At 32.4% G+C, this 24656-nt stretch overlaps 2 protein-coding genes across 3 annotated transcripts in view; one reads left to right on the plus strand and one right to left on the minus strand.

Annotated features, from left to right (window-relative positions):
- Positions 1 to 22939, minus strand: part of LOC149483417 (uncharacterized) — a 70815-nt gene extending 47876 nt beyond the window's left edge. The window contains exons 1-4 of one of the 2 annotated variants that reach the window (XM_089702447.1): positions 22551 to 22939; positions 22365 to 22511; positions 22043 to 22282; positions 21423 to 21581 (exon numbers count right to left, since the gene is read on the minus strand). In XM_089702447.1, the coding sequence (XP_089558573.1) occupies positions 21423 to 21581; positions 22043 to 22282; positions 22365 to 22419 (454 nt within the window). In that variant the 5' untranslated portion in view covers positions 22420 to 22511; positions 22551 to 22939. Of the gene's footprint in view, positions 1 to 8082; positions 8215 to 21422; positions 21582 to 22042; positions 22283 to 22364; positions 22512 to 22550 lie in introns of those variants that run through there. The other variant, XM_089702448.1, reaches the window with a different exon arrangement.
- Positions 22940 to 23262: 323 nt separating this feature from the next.
- Positions 23263 to 24529, plus strand: Polr2D (RNA polymerase II subunit D). The gene is made up of 3 exons (XM_089702452.1): positions 23263 to 23483; positions 23559 to 23739; positions 24064 to 24529. The coding sequence occupies exons 1-3, from the start codon at positions 23423 to 23425 to the stop codon at positions 24236 to 24238; spliced, it is 417 nt and encodes a 138-aa protein (XP_089558578.1). The 5' UTR covers positions 23263 to 23422; the 3' UTR covers positions 24239 to 24529.
- The last annotated feature ends 127 nt before the right edge of the window (positions 24530 to 24656 follow it).

Raw genomic sequence — 24656 nt, forward strand, 5'->3', positions numbered from 1 at the left:
TGAACTTGACCGGACACACATACGCTAGCGGGTCAAGTCTCTTACCATTAAGCTGTCGATCAGTGAGCGTGTCTTCTTCATCCCACCAAGGCTGTTCCTGAATTCTTCTCGTAGACCGATCCAAATTCCCATAATATTGAAACTCCATAGTCAAAATTACACTTCGCGATTCACTAATACAAGGACACGATGTACATCACATCTCGCATAAGGTTTACGCGATACTGATTTGTTATTAACTTGGAGACTAAACAGAAATGAGATAAAAGTGACACTATTGGCGCTGATTAATTAAATAGCGACCAGCTATGCAAGTCAACGAGTCAAAGTAAATTATGCACTTATTCGGAAGTATTTTTCTATTCATCGTAGACTAGAAGACTGCCTTGGCAGTAAGATAACATTTGAACCGCTACATAATATTGTTGTCGATCGACGGCTCCTCAAACATTATAAGGCGCTACAACAAACACGATCTCTTGCTTTTACATACAAAGGTTTCTTTGACACGGTATCTGTTTACACTACACGATAGTTTTCTTTGATGTATTTTAATATGAAAGTAACGATTTTTATGGTAAACTTGTATATAGATATATTGCACGCCTCATAAGCGAAGCGTTGAGGTGGGTACTACTGGTTAGGGAGCCAGGTGCAAATTGGGTTCATTATTTCCTCTCAAGAGATAATTCGTCAGAAGCATCAGAGTATAGTATTATAAAGCCTCGTGAACGTCAGCTGGCGCTCGGTTGGGGGGGTGAGCGGTTGTAGCCTCCCACGCACGTAGGAAAAAAAATACATTCATTCATTCATTTCCTCTCAGCTAAAAATTTGTCAAATTGTAGCTAACCCAATATCTCAACGAAAAAAAATAATCAGCTGGTTACAACATGGTGTATTATACGTCAGCTGGTGTCTCGAACATGAAAGTTAAATTTAAAGAAAAATTTATTTTCCGTGATTTCCTCTCAAACAAAAATTTACCTGATGATAGCTTATATGTAACTGTGGATAAATATATAGGTCAGCTGGCTGTATCTTGGTGGAAAAACCGTCAGCTGATACGGGAGGCTACAACCGCTCTTCCCCCCAACCGAGCTCCAGCTGACGTTCACGAGGCTTCATAATACTATACTTTGATGCATTTTACTAATTACCGCTTGAGAGGAACTTGGTCATAAAATCTGTTCCTGGCTCCCGGACCATACTGTCACTTCGCGAAAAACATCTGATTTTTCAAACTTAAAATGTCTTTATGTATCATACATTGCACTTGTAAGATAATACATACACACACATATTAAGAAAAAACACTATTTTTAACGTTCATGATATTTTTGATGTCATTTTTGTTATTTAAACTAGTTAAAAAACAGTTTAAAAAAGTTCTGTCTTGGACGTCCGTGTGTCTGTATGTGCGGATCCTTTTTCTTGTTAACACGATAGCGACCGAAATACTTTACTAATCGAGTCTTTTTTTTTCTCTTACGCTTGAGTATGCTCAGGAATAGAACCCTTTCATTTTTCAGGGTCTGATTCGATGTGGTTTAATTGTTATTAAATAAACAAAAATAATAATTAATAAATATTTATTAAAAAAAAATTATGAGGCGTGCACTTTTGGATTTTCCAAATTATTTTAAACTTTGATGAACACTTCAGACGCAACGTCCACTAGCTAATAAGCGACGCGTTTGTCGACTCATTATATTATTTCCTTAGGTATTGTATTATTAAACTACTACACATAACTACGTACCTACGTTTTGTAAGAATCTTTTGTTCTGAGGTACTCGAGATAAAAGTCAACAGAAATAAAGATTTAATATGTTTAACATCGCTAATATTTTAACAGATATGAAGTTAAGAGCAAACAAAAGAGCCGTTTTTCCATACAAACGTCCCTGTTTCCTCCCTGGATTGTGCCACTAGAGCAATGCATTTTGATGCGGTTTTTTACAGAGTGATTCGAGAGGACCACAGACATAGATCTATGTCTGTGGAGAGGACGCTTTAAGCGCTTGAGCTTGAGGAGAGCTAGTAAATAAAATAATTTATAAGTATTTGCTTTTTTCCCCTTGGTCATTGTGATGAAAAGGTATACTTAAATGAAACATATATAAAAGATTAAAGTAATCGTGTGTTTTGGATTATTTACAAAAGTATTATTAATCAGCTTTGCTTAATTACAATACTACTTTATTTTAGCGGATCACCTACCGTAACCTTATTGTTCTTATCTCTATGAGTGCGTTCAACTGATTTTCAGGAGAAAACAATAACTGGGCTAATCAGCTTATATCAGTCAAGACGTAAGATGAATCATGCGTCACTACCATAGAAATCTAAACAAGACACTAGAACTGCTATAATGTCATAATTAGTATGAAAACCACTGTTACCAAAATCAACACATGTCTTGTTATTTAGATTGACTATGGTCACTACTCACTGTGGCATTAACATTCAATATTAAATAATACTATTAATCCTATACTGGTAGGTATTATAAATGCGACTATCTGTTTATTTCTTTATTTGTCCGTCTTTCACAAATACAAAGGAGCTGTCGTGGCCATATCGTACATTTGCTCATTTCATGAAATGATTGGCCATTTCACGAAATGGTCGCATTTCGTGAAATGGCCAATTTAGTTTGGCCACATCATGATGTGGTTTGAGCAGATCAATGATAAGAAATTATTTGATCATATTATACATTGGTAGACGCGCTGCAAGCTCTGTGTTATGTGATAAGATGGCGGCCACTGGCGAAAATTTAATTATTCGCAGTTAAAAACTTCATAATTCGTTTAATAACAATATGAAGAAAGTCATAGCAAAAAATTTACGACGAAGAGGTTCGAGTACTACGGAAAATGTGGATATCTTATATGTATTGAAAAAAAAATGCGTCTTAAATAGAATAATTTAAGACGCATTTTTTCTTTTAGGATATATATTTATATATCCTACTATATTATAATAATTCAAACCAACCAAATCGTGAAACGTTGACGATTTAACGATTTGATCAAACTATGTTGGCCATTTCATGAAATGCGGCCATTTCGTGAAATGATCGATCATATCATGAAATGAGCAAATCTACGATATGGCCACGACAGAGCGATAATATGATATGTTTGTGTCTGGTAATACCTAGTTCAAAAGCTAGGTAGTGACATAGGCTAATTTTTACTATGCTGAGCGATCTAATTTCTAATTCCATAAATTGGAATCAATTTTCCTTTGACTACGCGAGTAAACCCGCTAGCGGAAAACTACTATTTTTACTTGAAATTTAAGTAAGTACCTATATATTATATACATATTGTATATATGTACATTATTAAAATGATTTGTTGAGTAAACATTTTTTTTGAACGATGGTATGATTATATTATGATATATAAATTATTTTCAATATATTATTATGTACTACATTATAGTCTAAGATCCCACTGCAGGATTACTTTTTTCATACTTTTTTTTACATTCACTTCATTCATAGCTTTTTGATGAAACCAATATTTTATGTACATATATTTATAATTAGGAGAAAAGTAATATATCGACTAGATTTCCAGTCAAATTTTGACCGCAAGCATTTTTAATTAATATTCATCGTCTTTAACAGCCAGCAACCCTCATTTGCGGCTGGATTTAATTAGGCAAACATATATGATAATTAAAAGAAAAACCAATAGCTTTAATTTGATATATGATACATAAATGTGCATTATGAACGTGTAGCGTATAAATGGGTTGAAATCATACCTGTTTGCACCAGGCTGCGTAGGTGTTGCGGGCTGCGGCCAGGTGAAAGACGGCAACCGTGGTTTTTTAGAATCTTTATGAAATTTGCCGTGATGTAGTCTATAAATAACAAGTGAACGGAAATTTTTTCCTAAAAATCGCTGTGAAAATTTTTTATTAAACATGCTTGTGGCCAAATTATGATTGGCAACCTAGTCGATATATTATATTCTCCTAATTATGAATATACCCAGGTACATAAAATTTTGGTTTCTTAAAAAAAACTATGAACGCACTAATCCTGCGGTGGCATCTTGTACTAATATTATATTGAAGCTTTTACGTCAATATCGTGACTATGCGTTATTCGTGATTTATACGTATAATTTCGAATATCAATACAGAAATATCTACTTTAAGGAAAAAAATATTTCAAGCGTTAATAGTATCGATAAATAATTGCATTTCTGTTTTCAAACTCATCTTCATATGCTGCGACAGGGATATTTAGACACATGATTTCTTAAATTATCGATATCTATCTTCCGTGACTTTTAAAATTATCTTTGCAAACTACAGAATAAATATTTAATAATAATGGTTATAGCAATATTTACTGGATTTTCATTAGTCATTACCAGTATAAAATAATAAATTACTAAATAATAGATACTGTATTGATATACGATTATAGCTACTCTGTAAACACTAAACATATTATGTACCTTTTGCAACTGTTTCACTTAAATTTATGAAAATAAAAATATTTCATATGTTGTACGCTGGCACGTGAAACGATAAAGCATAATAATATACATATAATATTTTATATATGTATATATGTATTGTCTATTTACTTTTCGTTTATGACAAAGTGACAAGTAATTAAATACTTATACTACTAATGGTAAAACATTAATTAATTTTGCTTGAATATCTACAGAAATTTAATTATTAAAAAGAAAAAGATAATACAATCATATTTGTTCTGAAATTAATTTTACCAGTTGCGGCTGCTTATCCTAAAATACGTTACTAAGATGTTTGAGCTTGGCAAGTGGCAACACAATTGGAACAGATAATAATATATTTCCTAAATATGTATAACAACATTTCCTATATTTGTGGAGGAAATTTAAAATTTTTCTTTATAAAATATATAAAATACTACTAGTGTTTCTGTTAGCACCTTTATTGTAATAATTAAATAAATAAAACGCGTTAATCATAACTATTAATTAGTTTCTCTTTAATTCATCATCAGCCATATTCCCACTGCTGGGACACGGGCCACCCGTATTCAGGGAGCCGCAATCCACCACTCTGGCCAAGTGCGGGTTGACAGATGTCACAATATGGCGTCAAACTTTTTATTCTTCGACATGCCGGTTTCTTAACGATGTTTTCCTTCACCGTTCTCTTTAATTGACCTAATTCAATTTTTATCTCCAACATTAAATAGCAATCATTTATTAAAAGGATATTATGTTATCTATATGGAGGCGTGATATCAATGAAATCAATTTATTTAATGAATTATCTGTTACGGGAAGCTGTGGTGCGTGAGCTACTATTAAGTATTCTGTGCTGTGGTTAGAGATCTCGCTGGAACTGTATTTGTATACTAACGTGTTAAGTGATAGCTCTATTAATGTTTTATCATAACCATATCTCAATTGTATTTACCGAACGAATGATACCTTATGTGTGAAGGCCATTCATTGATAAAAAATTTTTTATATACACTACATATACAGGGTGTCCCACTATTGGTATACTAAGCGCGAAGGAACTTGTAGTTTTGCATACACTGATCACGTAAAAAATACTTAAAAAAAAATTGGGACCAAAATTTTTTGCTAAATTTTCCTGAAAATCCATGTTTTCTTCTCTAGCTTCGCGCAGCCGGCATATACTGCTTCTCTAATATGAGTATTTTGTCTATGAAAACATAATCTTAAATGATAGCTCACATACTGGTGGCAAAGTTGGGCAGGTTGCTTGTTTTGGGTGTACACATAGAGTTTTAAGAATTCATCTATATGAAAAAAAAATGCGTCTGGATTTTTTAAATTATTTTTTACGTACTCAGCGTATGCAAAACTATAACCTCCTTTGAGCTTAGTATACCAACAGTGGGACACCCTGTATATTCCTTCATCAAATATGATGGTAATTCAATAAACACTAGCCGCTTGTCCTGCCATCTCCGAGTTGACCCGAGATAATAAAAAAAATGTGTGCGTGTACTAGTGTACACACGTAAGAAGAAGTGAAACTTCTTTATGACCTTATTTTTCAAAAAACATTTACTATGTATGCAACTTTACAGAAATACGTCAAATCACGCGTGGTAGGGGTAAGAAAAAAATGGCGCATAAATGTCACGCGTAACGAAAAATGTTACACTAAATTTTTTTCCAACCCCGATAAAGAAGTTTCACTTCAAAAATTAAACTTTTTTTTGAAGTGAAACTTCTTTATCGGGGTTGGACAAAAATTTAGTGTAACATTTTTGCGTTACGCCGTACGCGTGACATTTTCGCTTTACGCCGTACGCGTGACATTTTTGCGTTACGCCATACTAGTGACATTTTTAAGGTCATAAAGAAGTTTCACTTCTTACGTGTGTACTCTAGTACACGCATACATTTTTTTTTGGTTATGATTTTTTTGGTAAAATCGAATTTTAATATGTATTTAGTTTTATAGCATTCAAATGCCTTATGAAATGAGAAATTTTTAGATAATAGAAAAATTTCGATCACGAGGCGGGATTCTAACCCGCGTCTTTTTACCAAACTGGACAAATCCTAGATTCTCGGCCAAATAAAAAAAAAAACATAACTTTCTTATTAGTCAGGTAAATCATTCAGTTCATCCTTCGTCCATAGAAGCCAGGGCAGTGGGCACAGCTCATGATATAAGTTTTTCATCATATTATTTGTAAAAAAATAGTTGAAACATTTAATTTGAATCTACGCATATATAATCTACTCATATATATTCGTATATACCCAAAAGATACGTATAGACGTATTATATGACTACTACTTTCATGAATGTGCTCAGCATTTCCTATGGGTCAGTTTACAGCTAGGTATTATAATGCATTAACAATATCAATTGGAATTTATGTGATTGTTTATAATTTTGCATAAATTTGACCGTACAAGCAAAAAATGATACTCGATAGTCGTTCATGTTACATAAGCTATGATACGACATATCTACCTATACTCACTTACCTAATTTAAAATAAAAAATACAACTGACATGCTATTCTTCGAACGAATTACGTATAAAATGATACTAACATACAAGGGAAATACCTAAATTAATAAGTGTCACTTATGAAATATTTTTCATTGTCTAATAAAATAATGGTAGGTAGGTAGATATCCTAAGTTTACATAAATTTCCTGTGAATGTTGCTTTAAAAATATATGTTTAAAAAATAAGAAACATTAACTTATTCACATTTAACACATCAATTGAAAATTAATTAAATAATTAATACGCCTCGTGATCGATTTTTCTATTCTTTAAAAATTGCTCAATTATAGCATTTCATTGACCTATTCGTTGAATAGAAAAAAAAAATGTATGCGTGTACACACGTAAGAAGTGAAACTTCTTTATGACCTTATTTTTCAAAAAATAATTTACTATATGCAACTTTACAGAAATACGTCGAATCACGCGTGGTAAAGTTCAGGGATAAGAAAAAGATGGCGCGTAACGTAAAAATGTCACGCGTAACGAAAAAATGTTACACTAGGTAATTTTTTTTCCAACCCCGATAAAGAAGTTTCACTTCAATAAATTCTTGAATAAAAAATATGAACTAATAAATATCAATTGAATATCGGTTTACTATTTATGTAACAATTTTTTCATCAATGACTACTGAGTAGGTATGTATAACTTGTCTTATTATTTTGCTCTAAAGTACTACCTTCTTCTCTTTCCAAAATGGCAATTACGTACTACCGCAAAGTTCTTCGTTAAGTACCTACAAACACCTAATAAAAAATAAAAAATATATTTAGCCTGTATTTTATAAAAAAATAAAATCGCGCCTTGGTTATTAAATTTAAAGTCGAAATTAATATCCTAAAGACCTAAACTAACAAATAAATGTTTCATAAACGCCGAAATATACGCAATCAACTTAAAACGAAAATAAATACGTGTTAACTATCTTAGTATATCGACGCAATTCTTCATGCACAGCAATCTAAATTAAATTAACTTGGAGTTACTCAAAAATACACAAATGTATGACACAATATTACTATAAATACAAGGAAATTTACTCACGCCGGTGCTAGTAAACCATCCGTACATATTGTCACGATACACAACAATTCATCGCAAGAGTTCACAATCGCTTGATACACCGGGTGCAGTGTTCACTATTCAGTATTCACTGACGATGCGAACGGAAAACTTAAAAAAAAAACCGTGCGAGCGCAACCGACTGGACGTTTCCGAAATACTGGCGTTTTAGCTAATTTCCGTCGTTTACGTTGCGCCAAGGCATATAGCTAGCCTTCGATAAACAATTCTCATATAAACAGACGCAGCACGCTAAATATATTAAATACTTTAATGATAAGTCGTGGAGATATTCAGTTTGTTGTAGAAACATATTTTATGTTGAGCGTTTTTAGAGCAGATAATTTTCCCGAATAATTAAAACGGCTTCAACTATCTTATCACTCGTACAAATAACCCTGTGTCCTTTGCAATTATTGTGTACAATGTTTCAGTTACATATATGTCAATATGTGTATAGTATTTGGTCTATAACGAGCGCTACTTTGGCACTAATCGGAAAAAAATTATAATCACATTTTAATAACATATGATTTATATGACGTGTATATACGCACTATAAACGCACTAAGTTATTCAATGCACATTCCTTAATTTAAATACACATCTATAGTCTACTGGCCTTACAAACGTTTTGTTTAATTTATGATATCTTTGACATTATTTGCATTAATTGCTCCACAGTGATATGTTAAAATACGCAAACCGCAAAAACAAGTAAGCATTTAAACATACTTCAATATTTACTTGTACTAGTCGCACTTACTATCATGTAATTACACAAGATAATGAAAAACCTAACGAGATTTTTTTACGGTCAGAGATAGCAGCTGTCAAACTTCCTCTTCATACTACAAACAGTTAAGGCCTCGAAAATGTAAAATAGGTTAAGGTATCCTTCTTATTTACTCGATAGGAAATTATGTATACTTCAAAGTAAATAAATCAAAAACAGGTCAAGTATGAGTTCGATCCGAGGCTTACGAACTTGCAAAATTTTGGGATTAAAAGGTTTTTAAAGTGAGGGGAGTCTCGATGGGAATGCTTACAAGTGCAACCATTGATATTAACATAATATGAATGATGTAAATAGCATACGTATGGAAAAAATAATATTTTTGTAAACTAGTTTAACCCTTTAATGTTTGCAAAAATCTGTCATGAAAATATATAAAATTTGTAAAAAAAAAAACGAAAACTAATTTAAAAAAATCAGCGGAACCCTCTGTGCGAGAGCCCCATGCACGCTTGACCGTTCTCCTTTTTAACCAGAGCAAAAAAAAATGTACTTACTAGTGTTTAAGACATAAATATACATATTGTATGCCCAAGTAATAAAATTATTTTAATATTTGCATAGTTTATCAGCATAATGCGAAGATCACGAGTGCTTTACGTCAGTCAAATAATAAGAACGTTTATGGTTATTATACAAATCTTAAAATATTCTTACAGTTTTATTTCGTAAGTTTATCATAAAAAGAAAATGACTGGTAAAAATATCAAAAATATGCTCAACTTTTACAATGTTTTTCATACATTGTAAAAGTTGAGCAAAACTGGACGTAGCGGAGATGTGGGTCGGATTGATGTGGACAGATGAGCCAGGAGGAGGAGGAATTGATGAGGAAGAGGCTTTGGTAAGTAGAATTAGAGAAAATGAAATATGAAAAAGAAATTTTCAAAAGAAAATTACAAAACATAATATTTTCAAAAGATTTAGGAAATCTTGTACGTCAAATTTTTTTGGATAAGGTATTCGTTTGATTTTTATTTATAAAGTATATAACTTTATTTTTTTTTATATTACATATTACGTGTGGGAGTGTACACTCATAAGTTCAGAAAAATAGGAAACATTTTTTAAATTAATAACACGTGACAATTGTTTTCGTATTTAGTAATAATGCAATTTTTTTTACAAATAAAAGGAATTTCTAAAATGGTAATAAAATAAATATAGAGCAGGCTCCAAGGAGATGTTCGTTTGCAAAAATAACGGACCTAAATCTGACTTCTGATATATATTGTATAGATCCCAGACATCCTATAGACAGATGTTGCCAACCAGTTTTGTGGTCCTCCTCTCCCCACCCCGGTAATTAAATATGACATACAAAGATAAAAATAAAAATTTCCAAAACATGCTGTGTGGGGTATCAAATGAAAGAGCTTATTGAGTAGATCACGAATATATAGCATACTATAACATTTCTTACACTTTCTCTAAGATTTTTTATAAAATTTAGGAAAATGCTCCATTTTTGAGTTAACTTTAAACCACTATAGATTGAAAACTCATGAATATATTTTTTAAATTATTATTTTAAATAATTAACAATAGTCCATTGTTTACGATTCAATAGTTCGTAATATAATATAAGTGAGCTATATGTATGTGGTGGATTTGATGACCCCACAAAATGTTTTAAATTGCAAGGCGCAACTTTCACTGAATTCAAGCTGATTGAAGAATGTTCTGCCATATTTTTCATTCTGTCAAACACAACGACGATGTCTGGGATCTATACAATATATATCAGAAGTCAGATTTAGGTCCGCTATTTTTGCAAACGAAACTCCTCTGAGAGTCCGGTCTAATAACCAAGTTCCATTGCGTATCACAATATTATTAGTCTGTGATATTATGTTATGGTTATGATAAAAAGTTAAAATGATAAAAGTCGCGTTTTGATTTCAGTCCAAAAAAAGGTGACCAAGCAATTTTCCAGAAAAATAGGTAAAATAAAATAATGTAATCGAGTGTTAAATTTGAATTTTCCCTATTGAGAGTTTCAAAAAGTAGGTAATTCAAAATGGATACGAATATAATAAGCATGTAAGTTGTAACAATGAAAAACTTATTACATCATTTGTAATCCTTATTTTGAATAAAAAGTGGCACAGACTATATTGTGTCCGGCTATTATGATCCACGTAGTTGTATTTTGGTATACATTGACAAATCGTGAAACCATGCTTCGAAATCACTCCTTTATGAAAAATAGCAGTGGAAAATATTTTCAATAGCTATTATTATTGTCGGTACAAAACCAACTGGCAAGCCTTAAATCTACCATACAAAGCATTTATTTTCCTATGCATTTTTGAATTCATACTTTTTGAGACATTAGTACTAACCTAAAAAAAAGGTTTACAATGTCTGTAGCAAAATGTTCAGCCCATTTTGATAACAATTGTTCGTTTAAGCCGTTGAGGGTCGGACACACTATGGTTTTGGAATTGTAAGTATACAGGGTGTCCCGCTAATGGTATACTAAGCGCGAAGGGATTTGTAGTTTTACATGCACTGATCACGTAAAAAATACTTAAACAACAAAATTACGCCAAAAAATTTTTGCTTAATTTTTCCTTAAAATCCATGTTTTCGTCTCTAGCTTCGCGCAGCCGGCATATACCGCTTCGCTAATGTGAGCATTTTGTCTATGAAAACATAATCTTAAACGATAGCTCACGTGTGGGTGGAAAAGTTGAGCAGGTTGCTTGTTAGGGGTATACACATAGAGTTTTGAGAATTCATCTATTTGTCAAAAAAATTCGTCTGAAATTTTATAAGTATTTTTTACGTACTCAGTGTATGCAAAACTATAACCTCCTTGGGGCTTAGTATACCATTGCCGGGACACCCTGTATATATAAACTAGACTAGATTTTATAAATGCCAGACGATTCCATTTATTATCTTCACTAAAGGTTGCTACTTGCTTACGAGCGATAAGCCCGCCAAGGAACATCTGTGACATAAACTTGACATAATATGTAATAACTGTTATGTTTTTCTGTATGTACTGTACGGTAAATAATATCAATTTATAACAATTTAATTTCGTCCGAATATAAAGGCTTCAGTGAAAATTGAAAATTCATGGTCCATGGAGCCAAGCATCCTGTGTTTTGGGAACACTAGAAGTAATATTTGTTATTGAGTAACTCAATGCGGTAATGAATTTGTAAACCTTAACTTATTACAGTTTTGCAGGTTCTGCAAATGGTAATATATTTATGCTTCTGACTGTACGTAGGTAAGGTGAATCTGAATCGAATAAACTTTTTATGTACCTTATCAGTTAGTTTCGATTCAGGTTAATTCCAAAACGTTTGAACATTTCTTGTCCAAAATATAAACTTTTGGATAACAAAAAAATACAGATGCTACTGAGACGAATAATTGACATATTGAAAGTTTTATTGGGAGTCGTTTTCAATCACCGCTGTTCAAAATTACTCAGATAGACTACATCATTAGTTATTAACACAAGCCTTAAACTATAAGATTTATGTATCGAATGCTATCGAATCATGCGTTTTGTTTTACGAGAACGAGGTATGGAGCTGACCACAGAACACTTATATGACAGAACTTTTATATGTTCTGTGGAGCTGACATTTACATAGTTCCAAAATTTTCAGTGCGTGGCGCTACTATCGCCTGTTGTACAACAAACAACCATCGTTAGATAAGTATCAAATACATTAGTGGTATGTTGAAGTAATTAAGTGAATCTTACCGTCATAATCCTTTCCCATGCCAAGCACGAACGCACTTCTCATCAGATGTCCCATTCTTGATTACAATGCTGAATTTGCGCGAAATTAAAGTGTACAACTATATCTATCATAAACAAAAAAAACGCTATTCTACATAGATGTTGAAATAAAACAATAATGTAATACAATTTACATCGAATCGAAAATTAAATGAATACGTAACAATAAGTAGTAAAAAAGCTACCGCTCGAGTCGGTTAAAACGCTAAACGGCTACATCTCTGCTACGATTAATTGAAAATACGCGCTTTCGTAATAGAAGAAAGCCTGTTAAATGTAGATTGGATCGTCACTAAAGTATAAATGATGTAAACTGAGCGCCAACCGAAATTATAGGTCGCGATTCTCGGAGGAATAAGGAAAGCGATAGAGTCATGTTGATGTTACAAAAATTAGATCGTTATCAGCAAGATTTTTGTTTGTACTAGATAGGATTTATATTTTGGTGTATTTCTATGCATTGTAAAGTGACATATTAAAAATAAAATTATTATTTATAAAATAAATTATTCTTTCGTTTCTGTAAACTCTACAATATAGAGATTTCAAATAAGAAAAGAATATTAGTAACTGAATAATTTATGATACTTAAATCCAGTTAGAAGATTTTTATTATTTTTAATTAAATATCTACTCTACATATGCAATAGTTATTGTGTACTTTGTTGATTTTAGCCGAGTAACAATGAGTTATCTACGTAATAAACTGAGACGTGTATGTAAATATGGGTATAGAATACGTGAGCGGTAGTGTAAATCCTTACTATCGCGCCGAGGTGACTCCAAACAAAGAAGCTATTTATACCTTAAAATAATATTCAATATTGTAAATGATCATTATTTTAAGCAATATTTACTAAAAGCTTTAATAAAATAACTAATATAAATCTTTCCACCGCATAAAATGTAGATATAAATATATAGTATAAGTAATAAAAATAAATTGAAAGAATGTACTGAAGACTATTATAATATGCCTGACGAATTTTTGGTATATTGTCTAGAATTTAATTAGTATAACATTGTGCAGGTTTCTTTCTAAAGACAAATTTACATAACGTAGGTACTAGTTAACCTTACGTACCTAGTTAGCGAAGGTCGGGAAATCTAATAAGATAAGCTCTTGCAATTATATTAATGTTACTGCTACTACACTATATACATAGTACAATTTGTAGGTCCAATTAGATTAATCTAGCCTTAACTCGTTTAACTAAGAAGGATTCGGAAATTACTAGTTTGTTAGGTACCGGTAGGCGGTAATGGATTTCAGTTTACTCGGATAAGAATTGCTAATATTGCTTTATAAGAATCAATATTCACAGAACAGTATTTACAAGATTTCTACATAACATGCGCACTTCATTTCAAAATACAGACTATATGAATAAATTCAAAATAGAGAAACATAGGTACATGTGTCTATATTCTATAAACGCATAATATGAATTGGTATAGCGTAACAGCGCGGCGCTACGATTTATATTCAGCAATAATCTGAGTTTAATTCTATTCTATGTTTTATTCTATTCCATCCAGTCCGATTGAGAATATGAATAACCCGCATTCTATAATGAATCTTGTTCGAAGATTGGATACTCAAATTTTTTTATAAATTTTCAATTGTAATCAAAACAAAAATCTTTATGTATCGTTGTATGATCGTTTTCCATCTGTTTAATATGTATTTATAAAGGTTAAAGTAAATTGAGTGTGAAATGATGGCACCCTTCAATTCACGAGACACCTCATTGGTTTACTTTTGAATTTAGGTCAATTTTCTACCCTAAGTGACCTGATTCCTTCGTGTTGCTATTTACCTTCGTTATTATACTTCTAATGATTTGTTTCCAATTGAATTTTGATTGGAGATAATTAATATAACTTGTTCATAATTCAATTTCTTCCACAGAGTACCTACCTACACAGGGCCGCGCCGACCCCCGGCAGCGCCTGTGTGCGAAACCTATGAAGCGCCTCTTTTTTTATAAAAAATCAATGCGCACCTTACTTACACTTACACACACACACACTTTCAATCCAATGATTGTTCATTTGTATTGTTTTGCCTTAGCTATCTCGTTCGTTAAAATCGGGGAATACCCATGACCCCACCCCCGGGCCCCGCTTGCGTCGCAGTCGCACGCATCGCATCGGGTTGCGTTCAGAAACTCACTCATTCATATTTAGTCCACTCATTATATACATTTAAAAAAAAGTGAATTTGCGCATCTAATTTTTTGATATATTGTAGGGATACCCAGAAAAGCTTAACTTGAGTTTTTCGACCAAGATTTCCTATGAGCTTTCGCCGCCATCTTAAAAAAAAGGTGTAAAATTTGTTTTTCGGCAATAACTCGGCTATCCGATGAAATTCGGAAATCACTTATAAGACACTTTTTGTTCCTTTTTTATGCTCTACAATTAAGTCTAGACCATTTTTTCCGTATCATGCATCGTTATCGAGATATTGATCGATAAAGTAAAAAAAATGTGTGCGTGTACTAGTGTACACACGTACGAAGTGAAACTTCTTTATGACCTTATTTTTCAAAAAATAATTTACTATATGCAACTTTACAGAAATACGTCGAATCACGCGTGGTAGGAATAAGAAAAAGATATGCGCGTAACGGAAAAAGTCACGCGTAACGAAAAAATGTTACACTCAATTTTTTTCCAACCCCGATAAAGAAGTTTCACTTCAAAAATTCAGGACACATTTTTAGTTTTTTGCTTTTTTTTGTTTAGGACATAATACATATACCTACATTATGTATAATATGTATCTAATACATATACATGTATTTAAAAAATCGTACAATTCGAACTTGTAGAGAATATTCAGACCTACAATTTTCTTTTTGGAGTTTTTTAGTTGGACAAAAATTACGATCTCCAGCGCGCCGCAGAGTCGGTGAATTCACGCTCACCGTCGAGCGAGCTGCTCGCTCGGTTGTGTTCGCATGGCGAAGCGAATGGGAAATTGTTTAGGAAATTGATGGGATAAAAAATAAGTACATAGACCAGACTTGAGAACAAATTAAAGATCACACTAAAGTATATTTTTTAAACAAATAATTTGTTTGTGCAGTAAAAAAAAAGTTGAACTGTACATTTGAGCGAAAAAAAGTACAACACACGGTAAAATGAATGAAAAATGGTTTCAAGAAAATGTTGTAATTGAAAAAATGCAAACACACTCGTCAAAACGGATGCCAGGTCTTACAATAATTTTTTACTTTATCGATCGATATCTCGATAACTATGCACGATACAGTAAAAATGGTCAGGACTTAATTGTAGAGCATTAAAAAAGGAACAAAAAGTGTCTTATAAGTGATTTCCTAATTTCATCGGATAGCCGAGTTATTGCCGAAAAACCAATTTTACCCCTTTTTTCAAGATGGCGACGAAAGCTCATAGGAAATCTTGGTCGAAAAACTCAAGTTAAGCTTTTCTAGATATCCCCTACAACATATCAAAAAAATAGATGCGCAAATTCACTTTCTTTTATTTGCCTTTTTTTTCGGACGAAATGAGTGGACTAATTTCATACTCATACAAACTCGGCGCCTCTACGGTTTAAAATAACTAGTACTTTTTCTCTTGTTCAAAGAACTGCCGCCGTTTTAACGTTGAGCTCGTAAGGAATGTAAACTAAAACCCTAAACGTAAAATGAAACCATAAACGTGAATATAATAATAAACATTAAATATTGAGAGACTTGTTCAATAAGCGTTATAGATGTTTTGTTGTTTACAAGGCCTATGTTGCGCCTATTGTACCTACTTACTTGTCGATACTCCACTACAAAAAACAATCATATAGGTAACAAAAATAATTTTGGTGGCAGTGGCGGCGCGGCGCCCCTATTGTCTTGGCGCCTGTGTGCGCCGCACACTTCGCACACAGGGGTGGCTCGGCCCTGTACCTACATATGTTATGTAACTGGCATTCGGCGATTGCTATGCATTGTTCAATTATTTATTATCAATATAATTTTATGTGTGAAAATCGTGTTAATTTCACCACTAACAATTCCATAATAGCAACACCTGAAATTGAATGATTTTTAATTTTGGGATTTGTGTCCACCTTGATTAAGATAGGTAATAACTTTTAAAATTTAGAATAACTTAAAAAAAAACAGCTGCCCGGGCGAACATCTGAACACCAATAATAAATCAAAACTGAGTAGGTACTGACGTAATCGATATATTATATCTTTGCTCCACGCAAATAACATATAGTTGGGTCGCCTAAGATCGGACGCATTTGCCGAAAATTTTCGCGGACTATGTAGTATCTTCACTTCTATGCGTTTAATAATAAAGTTCACATTAGGAAAACATCTGGACTTACGTCCATACATTGAGCATCAATGATTGGGTCAGGAAATTCCTCAAAAAATTTGACAAAGAAGTTTTGCCTGGCCGGCCGCAGAGTGAAGAGAGGGGCAGAACAAAATGGCGGATCTAGTAGTGTTGCCAGCAGTAGAGAATATTGCCTAGTCTGCGAGTTATTCCATGCATCCGATCTTAGGCGACCCAACTTATGTATACCTATACCATAATAAAATATCTACCTGCTTAAAATTTTCTCCGTGCTATCTTTCATGTTGACTATGCCTGAGAAAGGATCTTTGCAATTCGCACCATAAAAGAGCATATAAACAGTTTTGAAGAAATAACGAAAAAATCTTTAGTACCTATAAAATATTTCATTTCATTCATTTCATTTCATTCATTTCAAAAGTGATGTCTCGAAACTTTACAAAGGAGACAAGTAGGTATTTGTTTAATAAATGATATCTACTTATGCCAACAAGATTTTAACGACTCAAGTCCTTTTTCTCATATAAAGATTCAGCAAAAATTCAGTCAAGACGTTAGAGTATTATATTCTATGGTCAAGATAACAATTTTTACCATATCTGAAACAAACCTAATCCTAATATTAATAGTAAAATAATATTATAAACGTCAAAGTTTGTAAGGATGGTTGAACTTGGATAGATTTTATATCACGCAAAAGGACCTGGATCTGTAGGAAATTTGGGAAAGGTCTAAACTCTAAGTGATAGTAGTCACATAGTTCATAGACTTCTTTTATCTGGATAGCACGCGAGTAAAACCGGATGTGCCCTAGCTTTCTTTGAAAATATAATACTGTTAAGAGTTTCTTTTTATATTGGCAATGGCACACATCGAGTTCGTAACTGTTACAGAATAATGTAGGTTTAGAACAGTAGCAATTAGGTCAATTTTGCACATAGGAGGTTTCATAACCCTAATTTAGATCAGCACTATTATAGGTAAGTAGAAGATTCGTATTAGAATGTATTAATAGGTTTAACATTGTGTATGATAGGTATATACCTTATTTTGAACCCTTAAAAGTAAGTAAATTTTAATAGTCCCTAAGTACCAAACTATGTTGGCACTTGGCAATATATACGCAATATAGACGCACAGATAATAGTGTGCGCTATTATTATTCCTAATTGCTATACCATGATGCAGTGAGAACTGAGAACTGCATCTCCAAATTTCGTATATAAATTGCAAACCTATGTATGGTGTAAAAAAAGTAAAACGACATACGGACACGGTCTCTATTTAAAATTCCTTCCTTAGCTTTTAAACATGTTAAAGTAACTATCACGAAAATAGCTTAATTTTGTTTAGTACGCGTTACTATGGAAACGACCTTGTTGATGTTGATATGGTCGCCGCATTATTTTTTATGGTAATTATTATAATTCACTGAGTTCGTTACTCCAATCAAATTTGTATTTGATGGCGGGTTTTCGATAACATTAATAATTTTACAGTCATTTCGACCAATATAAAATATGTAATAATTAAAATAATTAACTTTGTTTCTGTTGTCCTAATGCGGCGATTACACCTAACGAGTACAGTGGCGAGTCAGTGTCCTCGGCCGAGTGCTCGGTTGGTATAAACACTTCAACGAGTGCTCGGCCGAGTACTCGGCCGAGAAGAGCGGCGAGACAGTCACTAGAATCCCAATTTGTTTACTCGGCCGAGTACCCACTCGCTATCCCGCTCGGCAGGTATAAACACGCACTCGTCGCGTCACTCGGCCACTCGCCACTCGTTCGTTTCGCCATTGTATTTTTTCAAAGAATTATTATTTTTATTTATTATTTCTAATAAATCCCACAATTCGTTAATAATATCTGGTAACAGCCGATTTAAAACCCGTTTAAATTCTTTTTTTTTCGATCCATTGCAGACGTCCGCGGCCGCGTCGTGATCAAAACTGAACTGACTCGCCACTAGTGAAATACGTGTAAACACCCACTCGGTTTGGCAACTGTCTCGGCCGAGAGCGTATTTACTGACTCGCCACTGTACTCGTTAGGTGTAATCAGCGCATAAGGGCTAAGTCCCAAAAGTCCAAAGTTGAAATCCACTGTTAATTGTTTGACCGACTTGAACGCAGTGGCCTTATTGGTACCTAATTAATAATTAAGCCCACATATTTTATCACAATGAAACTGAATAAAGCCCTAATGCTTTGATTTACGAGGCTGATTATATTTTATTTACTTGTTACATTTTATTGCTCATAAGTACATACATTAAAATTTAAAATACATAAGCAAAGAAACAATATATGTAATACCAGAATGATGTAGCCTTATCAATTGGCAGTATTATCACTATTCAGTGATGAATAAGGAGGCACAATGAGGAATAAGGTATAAGAATTTTTTTTTACAACTGAATCTGATGCATTGTTCGAATTTTACAGGATTCGTTTGTGGTTGGTCTCCTCTGCCAGAATGCTATTTTATGATTTCATGAAAAAAATACACATTGAAAGCCTCTGTCTCTTTTGGGAAAGTTGGTTAAAACCACTTCTGATTGCGTATTCGCTCAGGCAGTTCATTAGCTTTGTGATTAAAATGGTGATGACGATAAAAAAAATATACCAATCTGATACATTTTTTAATATTTGTGCACTTTGTCTCATATGGTAGGTTAGATAATGCATCACGTTAATACCGGTATTTGCGGAGCATGATAGTTTTTTTTTAGAAATTAGGAAAAATATCACTTCAATTTTTTGTGCTTCTGCATACAAAAAATTGAAATATTTTTGCCGACGAAGTTGCGAAGTTCAAAAAGAAAAATAAACCAAGAATAAACCTACCCTTATAATTGCAATGTTTTTTTTTACGTTTAAATGTGATGACAGAACAAACAAAAATTGTCATGTCTCGTCTAATTTAGTTTATTGTGTGGACATGGTGTGGACGAAAATAATACGAAAATAAATATCAGAATATATTATAATTACACTTTATGATACAATAAACATACAAATTATAAATATACATAGATATTGCAAAATAAATATTGTTTTACGCTATCCAAGGTAACCCAATATCAGCAAATAAGAAAGCGCTTAATTCACTATTATAATAGGCTTCAAGTTCCCATGAACTTACATATACCTCTATAATACTTTCGTCTCTACAATGTGCGAGATTTTCTGTAACAAAATATGAAAAAGAATGTGAAATATGATATTGAGCTTACCTATAGCAAATAGTTTATTTAGTAAATATGTATTTCATTATATTATGTAATTATTATTAACTTATACATTTTTTATTATAAATTATAATCTCTTTGAAAATAACCATTGTAAATGTAATAATATGTTAATGACATGTTTAAACTTTAAAATAATAAATATGAATGTATAATCTATACTTATAATAAATCTGTAGAGAGGCCAATTCTGTACATGAAATATATTTAAAAAAAAACTATGAAGGGGTGATAAGGGATCGCTACTGATGCCAAAAATGCAATCAGTAAAATTTTTGTCTGTCTGTCTGTCTGTCTGTCTGTCTGTCTGTCTGTCTGTCTGTCTGTCTGTCTGTCTGTCTGTCTGTCTGTCTGTATATTCGCTATAGAAACAGAAACTACACGACGGATTTTAACCAAATTTGGCACAATTATTCTTCATACTTCTGGGCAGGTTATAGTAAAAGAATCATGTAAATCGGTGTAGAAACACCAAAGTTATACATGAAATACGCTATAAGTCATCGCGCGTGAATACAGAATCATGCCATAAGGATTATTTTTGTGTATCAGTTGCCGCGTTCGACGCTCTTCGCGGCGGGAGCTATAAAAAGGCGGCGGGTCTGCACCCGTTTCGCGTTGTCACGGCATCACGTGTGAACGGCTGAACCGATTTCGATAATTCTTTTCTAGTATATTCCTTGAAGTACGAGGATGGTTCTTATGTAGAGAAAACGTAAATATGTTCCACGGGCGAAGCCGGGGCGGACCGCTAGTAATTAATAAATAATAAGTGTAACAGAATAGTATTGAAATAGATAAGTTTGTTTATACAAATACTGCACAAGGGCTTTCATTATTATTTTTTGTAAAGCAATTTGTAATAATGGCATTTAGTAGTAGATAAACTGTTATGTAAAAATGTCTATTCTTTTATCCACTTCATAGTATAAACCTATATCAGTCTCTAATAAAGTGTCATGCTTATTTTTCTCAATTCATAAAGCCTCAAAGAGTTATATTTAATGCCACTTAGGGTTTAAACAATATCTCAAGCTTGGGCCATTCTGCTTCCTATATTTTTATAAAATCAATATGTTAAAAAAAGGCATCTTAATCACTCTTTACATGCTTTCATCTTTAACTTGCTAGTACTACTTTAGAAAGGATTTGAAAAAAACTTACCAGTGATTACTTGTTTGAGCTTAATTTCTTTTTGTAAGGCATTGTAAATTTCTGATACAGTCTCTGCAATTTGCCCAGCAGACCAAGTAAAAATGACACCTTGGCCTGAAGTTTCAAGCTCAGAGAGTGCTTGTAACTGTTTCTTTATCAAATGGACACCTGGAAATTTAGATAATATATTACAATTGTATTGTTTATGATTAAGAACATTACAGATTTCATATAAAAGTATAAAACAATACAATTTCATTAGTGTGTTTAGTGTATTTATCTGATGAGACTTCTATGATAGACATCTCAAGTTATTAGTGGATTAAAGTTGTTATCAACCTTCTATAATTGAACTGTTTATTAACTCGTAAAATAGATCATAATATGTCAACATACATTCAATAGGCCCTGAGTTTATTGATGAGTGTGGAGACAAAAAATAACATTTAAAGGAGGTTTGGCATGATATGGAAGGTGGAATACAAATAGGCCCCTACACAACTTTATTTATAATTTGTCATTCATGTTTGTCATTTGTCATACTGGAAACAAAACATGGAATTTCACAATTCCAATTGAAGTTATTATACGTAGGTAAAGCTGCAAATATCTTATAAAAATTACTTTACCTTGTACAATGTTTTGTAAAGTAGCATATGCTTCAGATAGGCTACTTATGAGTGGCCCAACTTGATGAGGAAAGTATTCATCTGTACACTCATATAACTTCAAAGCTGATATAGATTTACAGATTTTTGTACCATTTTCTTTAATTTTCTCCCAGTTACACAGTAAATTATGCAAATTCGAAATATGAGTGTGCACAGTTTTCGATATGCCAGGGCTGTCTTTATTGGGTGTTGTTATTTCTGTAAAAAAATCCATTAATTTAAAGTTTAATATTATTGTTGTGAGTGCATACTGTACACAAAATAAATAAACATTACATACCTTTAGGAATAAAACTATAAGAGTTTTCATGACTTTTTGTAGGTGTCTTTGACATAGTTACTGATTAAAACATAAATGACAAAAATAAGTAAGCTACAAATATTTGGTTTTCAAAATAGGTTATGTAGGATGCTTCAAAATTTATTGGTATCAGCACAGACTAATAATAATATACTACGTATACAAGTATCAGGTAAAAGTGCAGTAACTTCAAACTAAGTTAAAATAGTGAAATTTATGAATTAAATATACATATGAATCACTTGAACAATTTAACTATTTTAAGCTATTCATATTTTCAGGGGATTTGAATTGTGCCATAATAATTGAGCCTTGTGAGAATATAAACAAAAACATTAATTCAAATGTCAAATGTCAAAATTCCTGTCAAATTTTGCAATATTCTTTTTTTTATAGATTTATTGGCCTGGTTACGAAACCTTTAACCAAGTCTTATTATTGATCACAAATGTTCACAAGATATATATATATATTATCGCAATATTTATTTATTACATTGCATACAGTCAGAGGCAGTGGCAACAAGTCTTAATTGTTATTTTTGTTTATTTGATACACAAATACTGTTCTGTGATTTGACATATCGATGAGAGAAATTCACTGTCATCCCTGTCATCCTACGCTGTCATCAGTCATGTCCATGACGTCAAATGTCAATTAATTGTCATTAGTTCTCTGGTACATAGAGTATAGTGCCACAAACTTATCTGACCCGGTGACAAAAACTGGAACTACGTGCCGCCATTTTGAAATGTCACATTTTCACAGACTTTTCATACGGAATATTTTGTTTTAATAAAAAGAAAGCGACATCAGTGACACTGTCACCGGGTCAGATAAGTTTGTGGCACTATACATTATTACAAACGGAGACTCCTGGTATGCTGAATGCTGATACAGTATACACTGTAAACTTGCTGTAAACTTACAGGTACAAACAACAACGTATGTGGTATTTACTAGAAATAATAACCTGTAGCCTAGCCTAGTTTTCAATTATTGAATAATAAATAATATATACTTGTGGAGGAATTGCTATGGCCGGACCTATACAAGACGTAATCGAGGAAGATGCAGCCGATTTACAGTTTCCCAAAGGTATTTCTATTTTTTATATTAAATCTCAATATTTATAATTAAATAGCTTTTTTTTTAATGAATGTATGATTCCAGAATTTGAAAATGCCGAAACTCTGCTTATATCTGAAGTGGACATGCTATTAGAACACAGGAAAGCGCAAAATGAGTCGGCCGAAGAAGAGCAAGAATTTTCAGAACTGTTTATGAAAACTTTAACATATACAAATATGTTTAAAAAATTCAAAAATAAAGAAACAATCACTGCTGTACGAAAGTAAGTATTCAGCTCTTTGTATAATCTCTTTGTATAAGCTCTTTGTATAAATTGTGTGTTCTTATTTGGTCTACTTTAGTTGAATGGCACTGTGAAACTTATTGAAATCAATCTCTTGATTTTTGTATAATATTCTATAGACCCGGTAAATTCTTATATATGCATCCATGTGCCTTTAAAGACATAGTTTGGTGAAACAAAATATCAATAATAAAAAACAAGTGTAATGTAAAAATTGTTCAAGTCTTGACAATTGATATTAGGTTCTTCATTTATTATATTATGTACTGTAACAAAAACTAATTAAAATTGTATTGTTTTCAGTTTGCTACAATCTAAGAAATTACACAAGTTTGAAGTAGCTAGTTTGGCTAATCTCTGTCCTGAGACTCCAGAGGAAGCAAAGGCACTCATACCATCTCTAGAAGGGAGATTTGAAGATGAGGAGTTAAGAATCTTATTAGACGACATACAAACAAAGCGCAGTATTCAATATTAAGCTAAACAACAATTAATAATGAAACAATATTTCAAATTTATACTCATGAACATGTCTCTACAATACCATTCCAAGACATACCCTTTAATTGCTGTTTAAATAGTAGATAGGTACAATATAGAAAATAAACCCTAAATGTTTATAGTTAGTATGTCATAATGTAACACTCTTTTATTTCCATGTTAAATTACAAAAGCAGTTTTGATGTAATATTGATCATAGCAGTTTCTAATTATATTAAGACTGATAATTTTATAAAGCATTTTAATTAAAGCCTACCTTTAAGCCAAATTTTAATTTGCTTTTTTTACCTAGTTTCATCTTATTTATTTTAAATATAGTGTTAACATAAATACATTGACCCAAAATTTTATATTTGTAGGACGTCTGAGATTTCTTTGATTTTTCTTTAACACAC

The sequence above is a fragment of the Colias philodice genome, chromosome 13, assembly GCF_061535455.1.
Source record: "Colias philodice isolate Cphi_HAF_F1 chromosome 13, ilColPhil1 Martin Lab GWU primary, whole genome shotgun sequence".
NCBI lineage: Eukaryota > Metazoa > Arthropoda > Insecta > Lepidoptera > Pieridae > Colias > Colias philodice.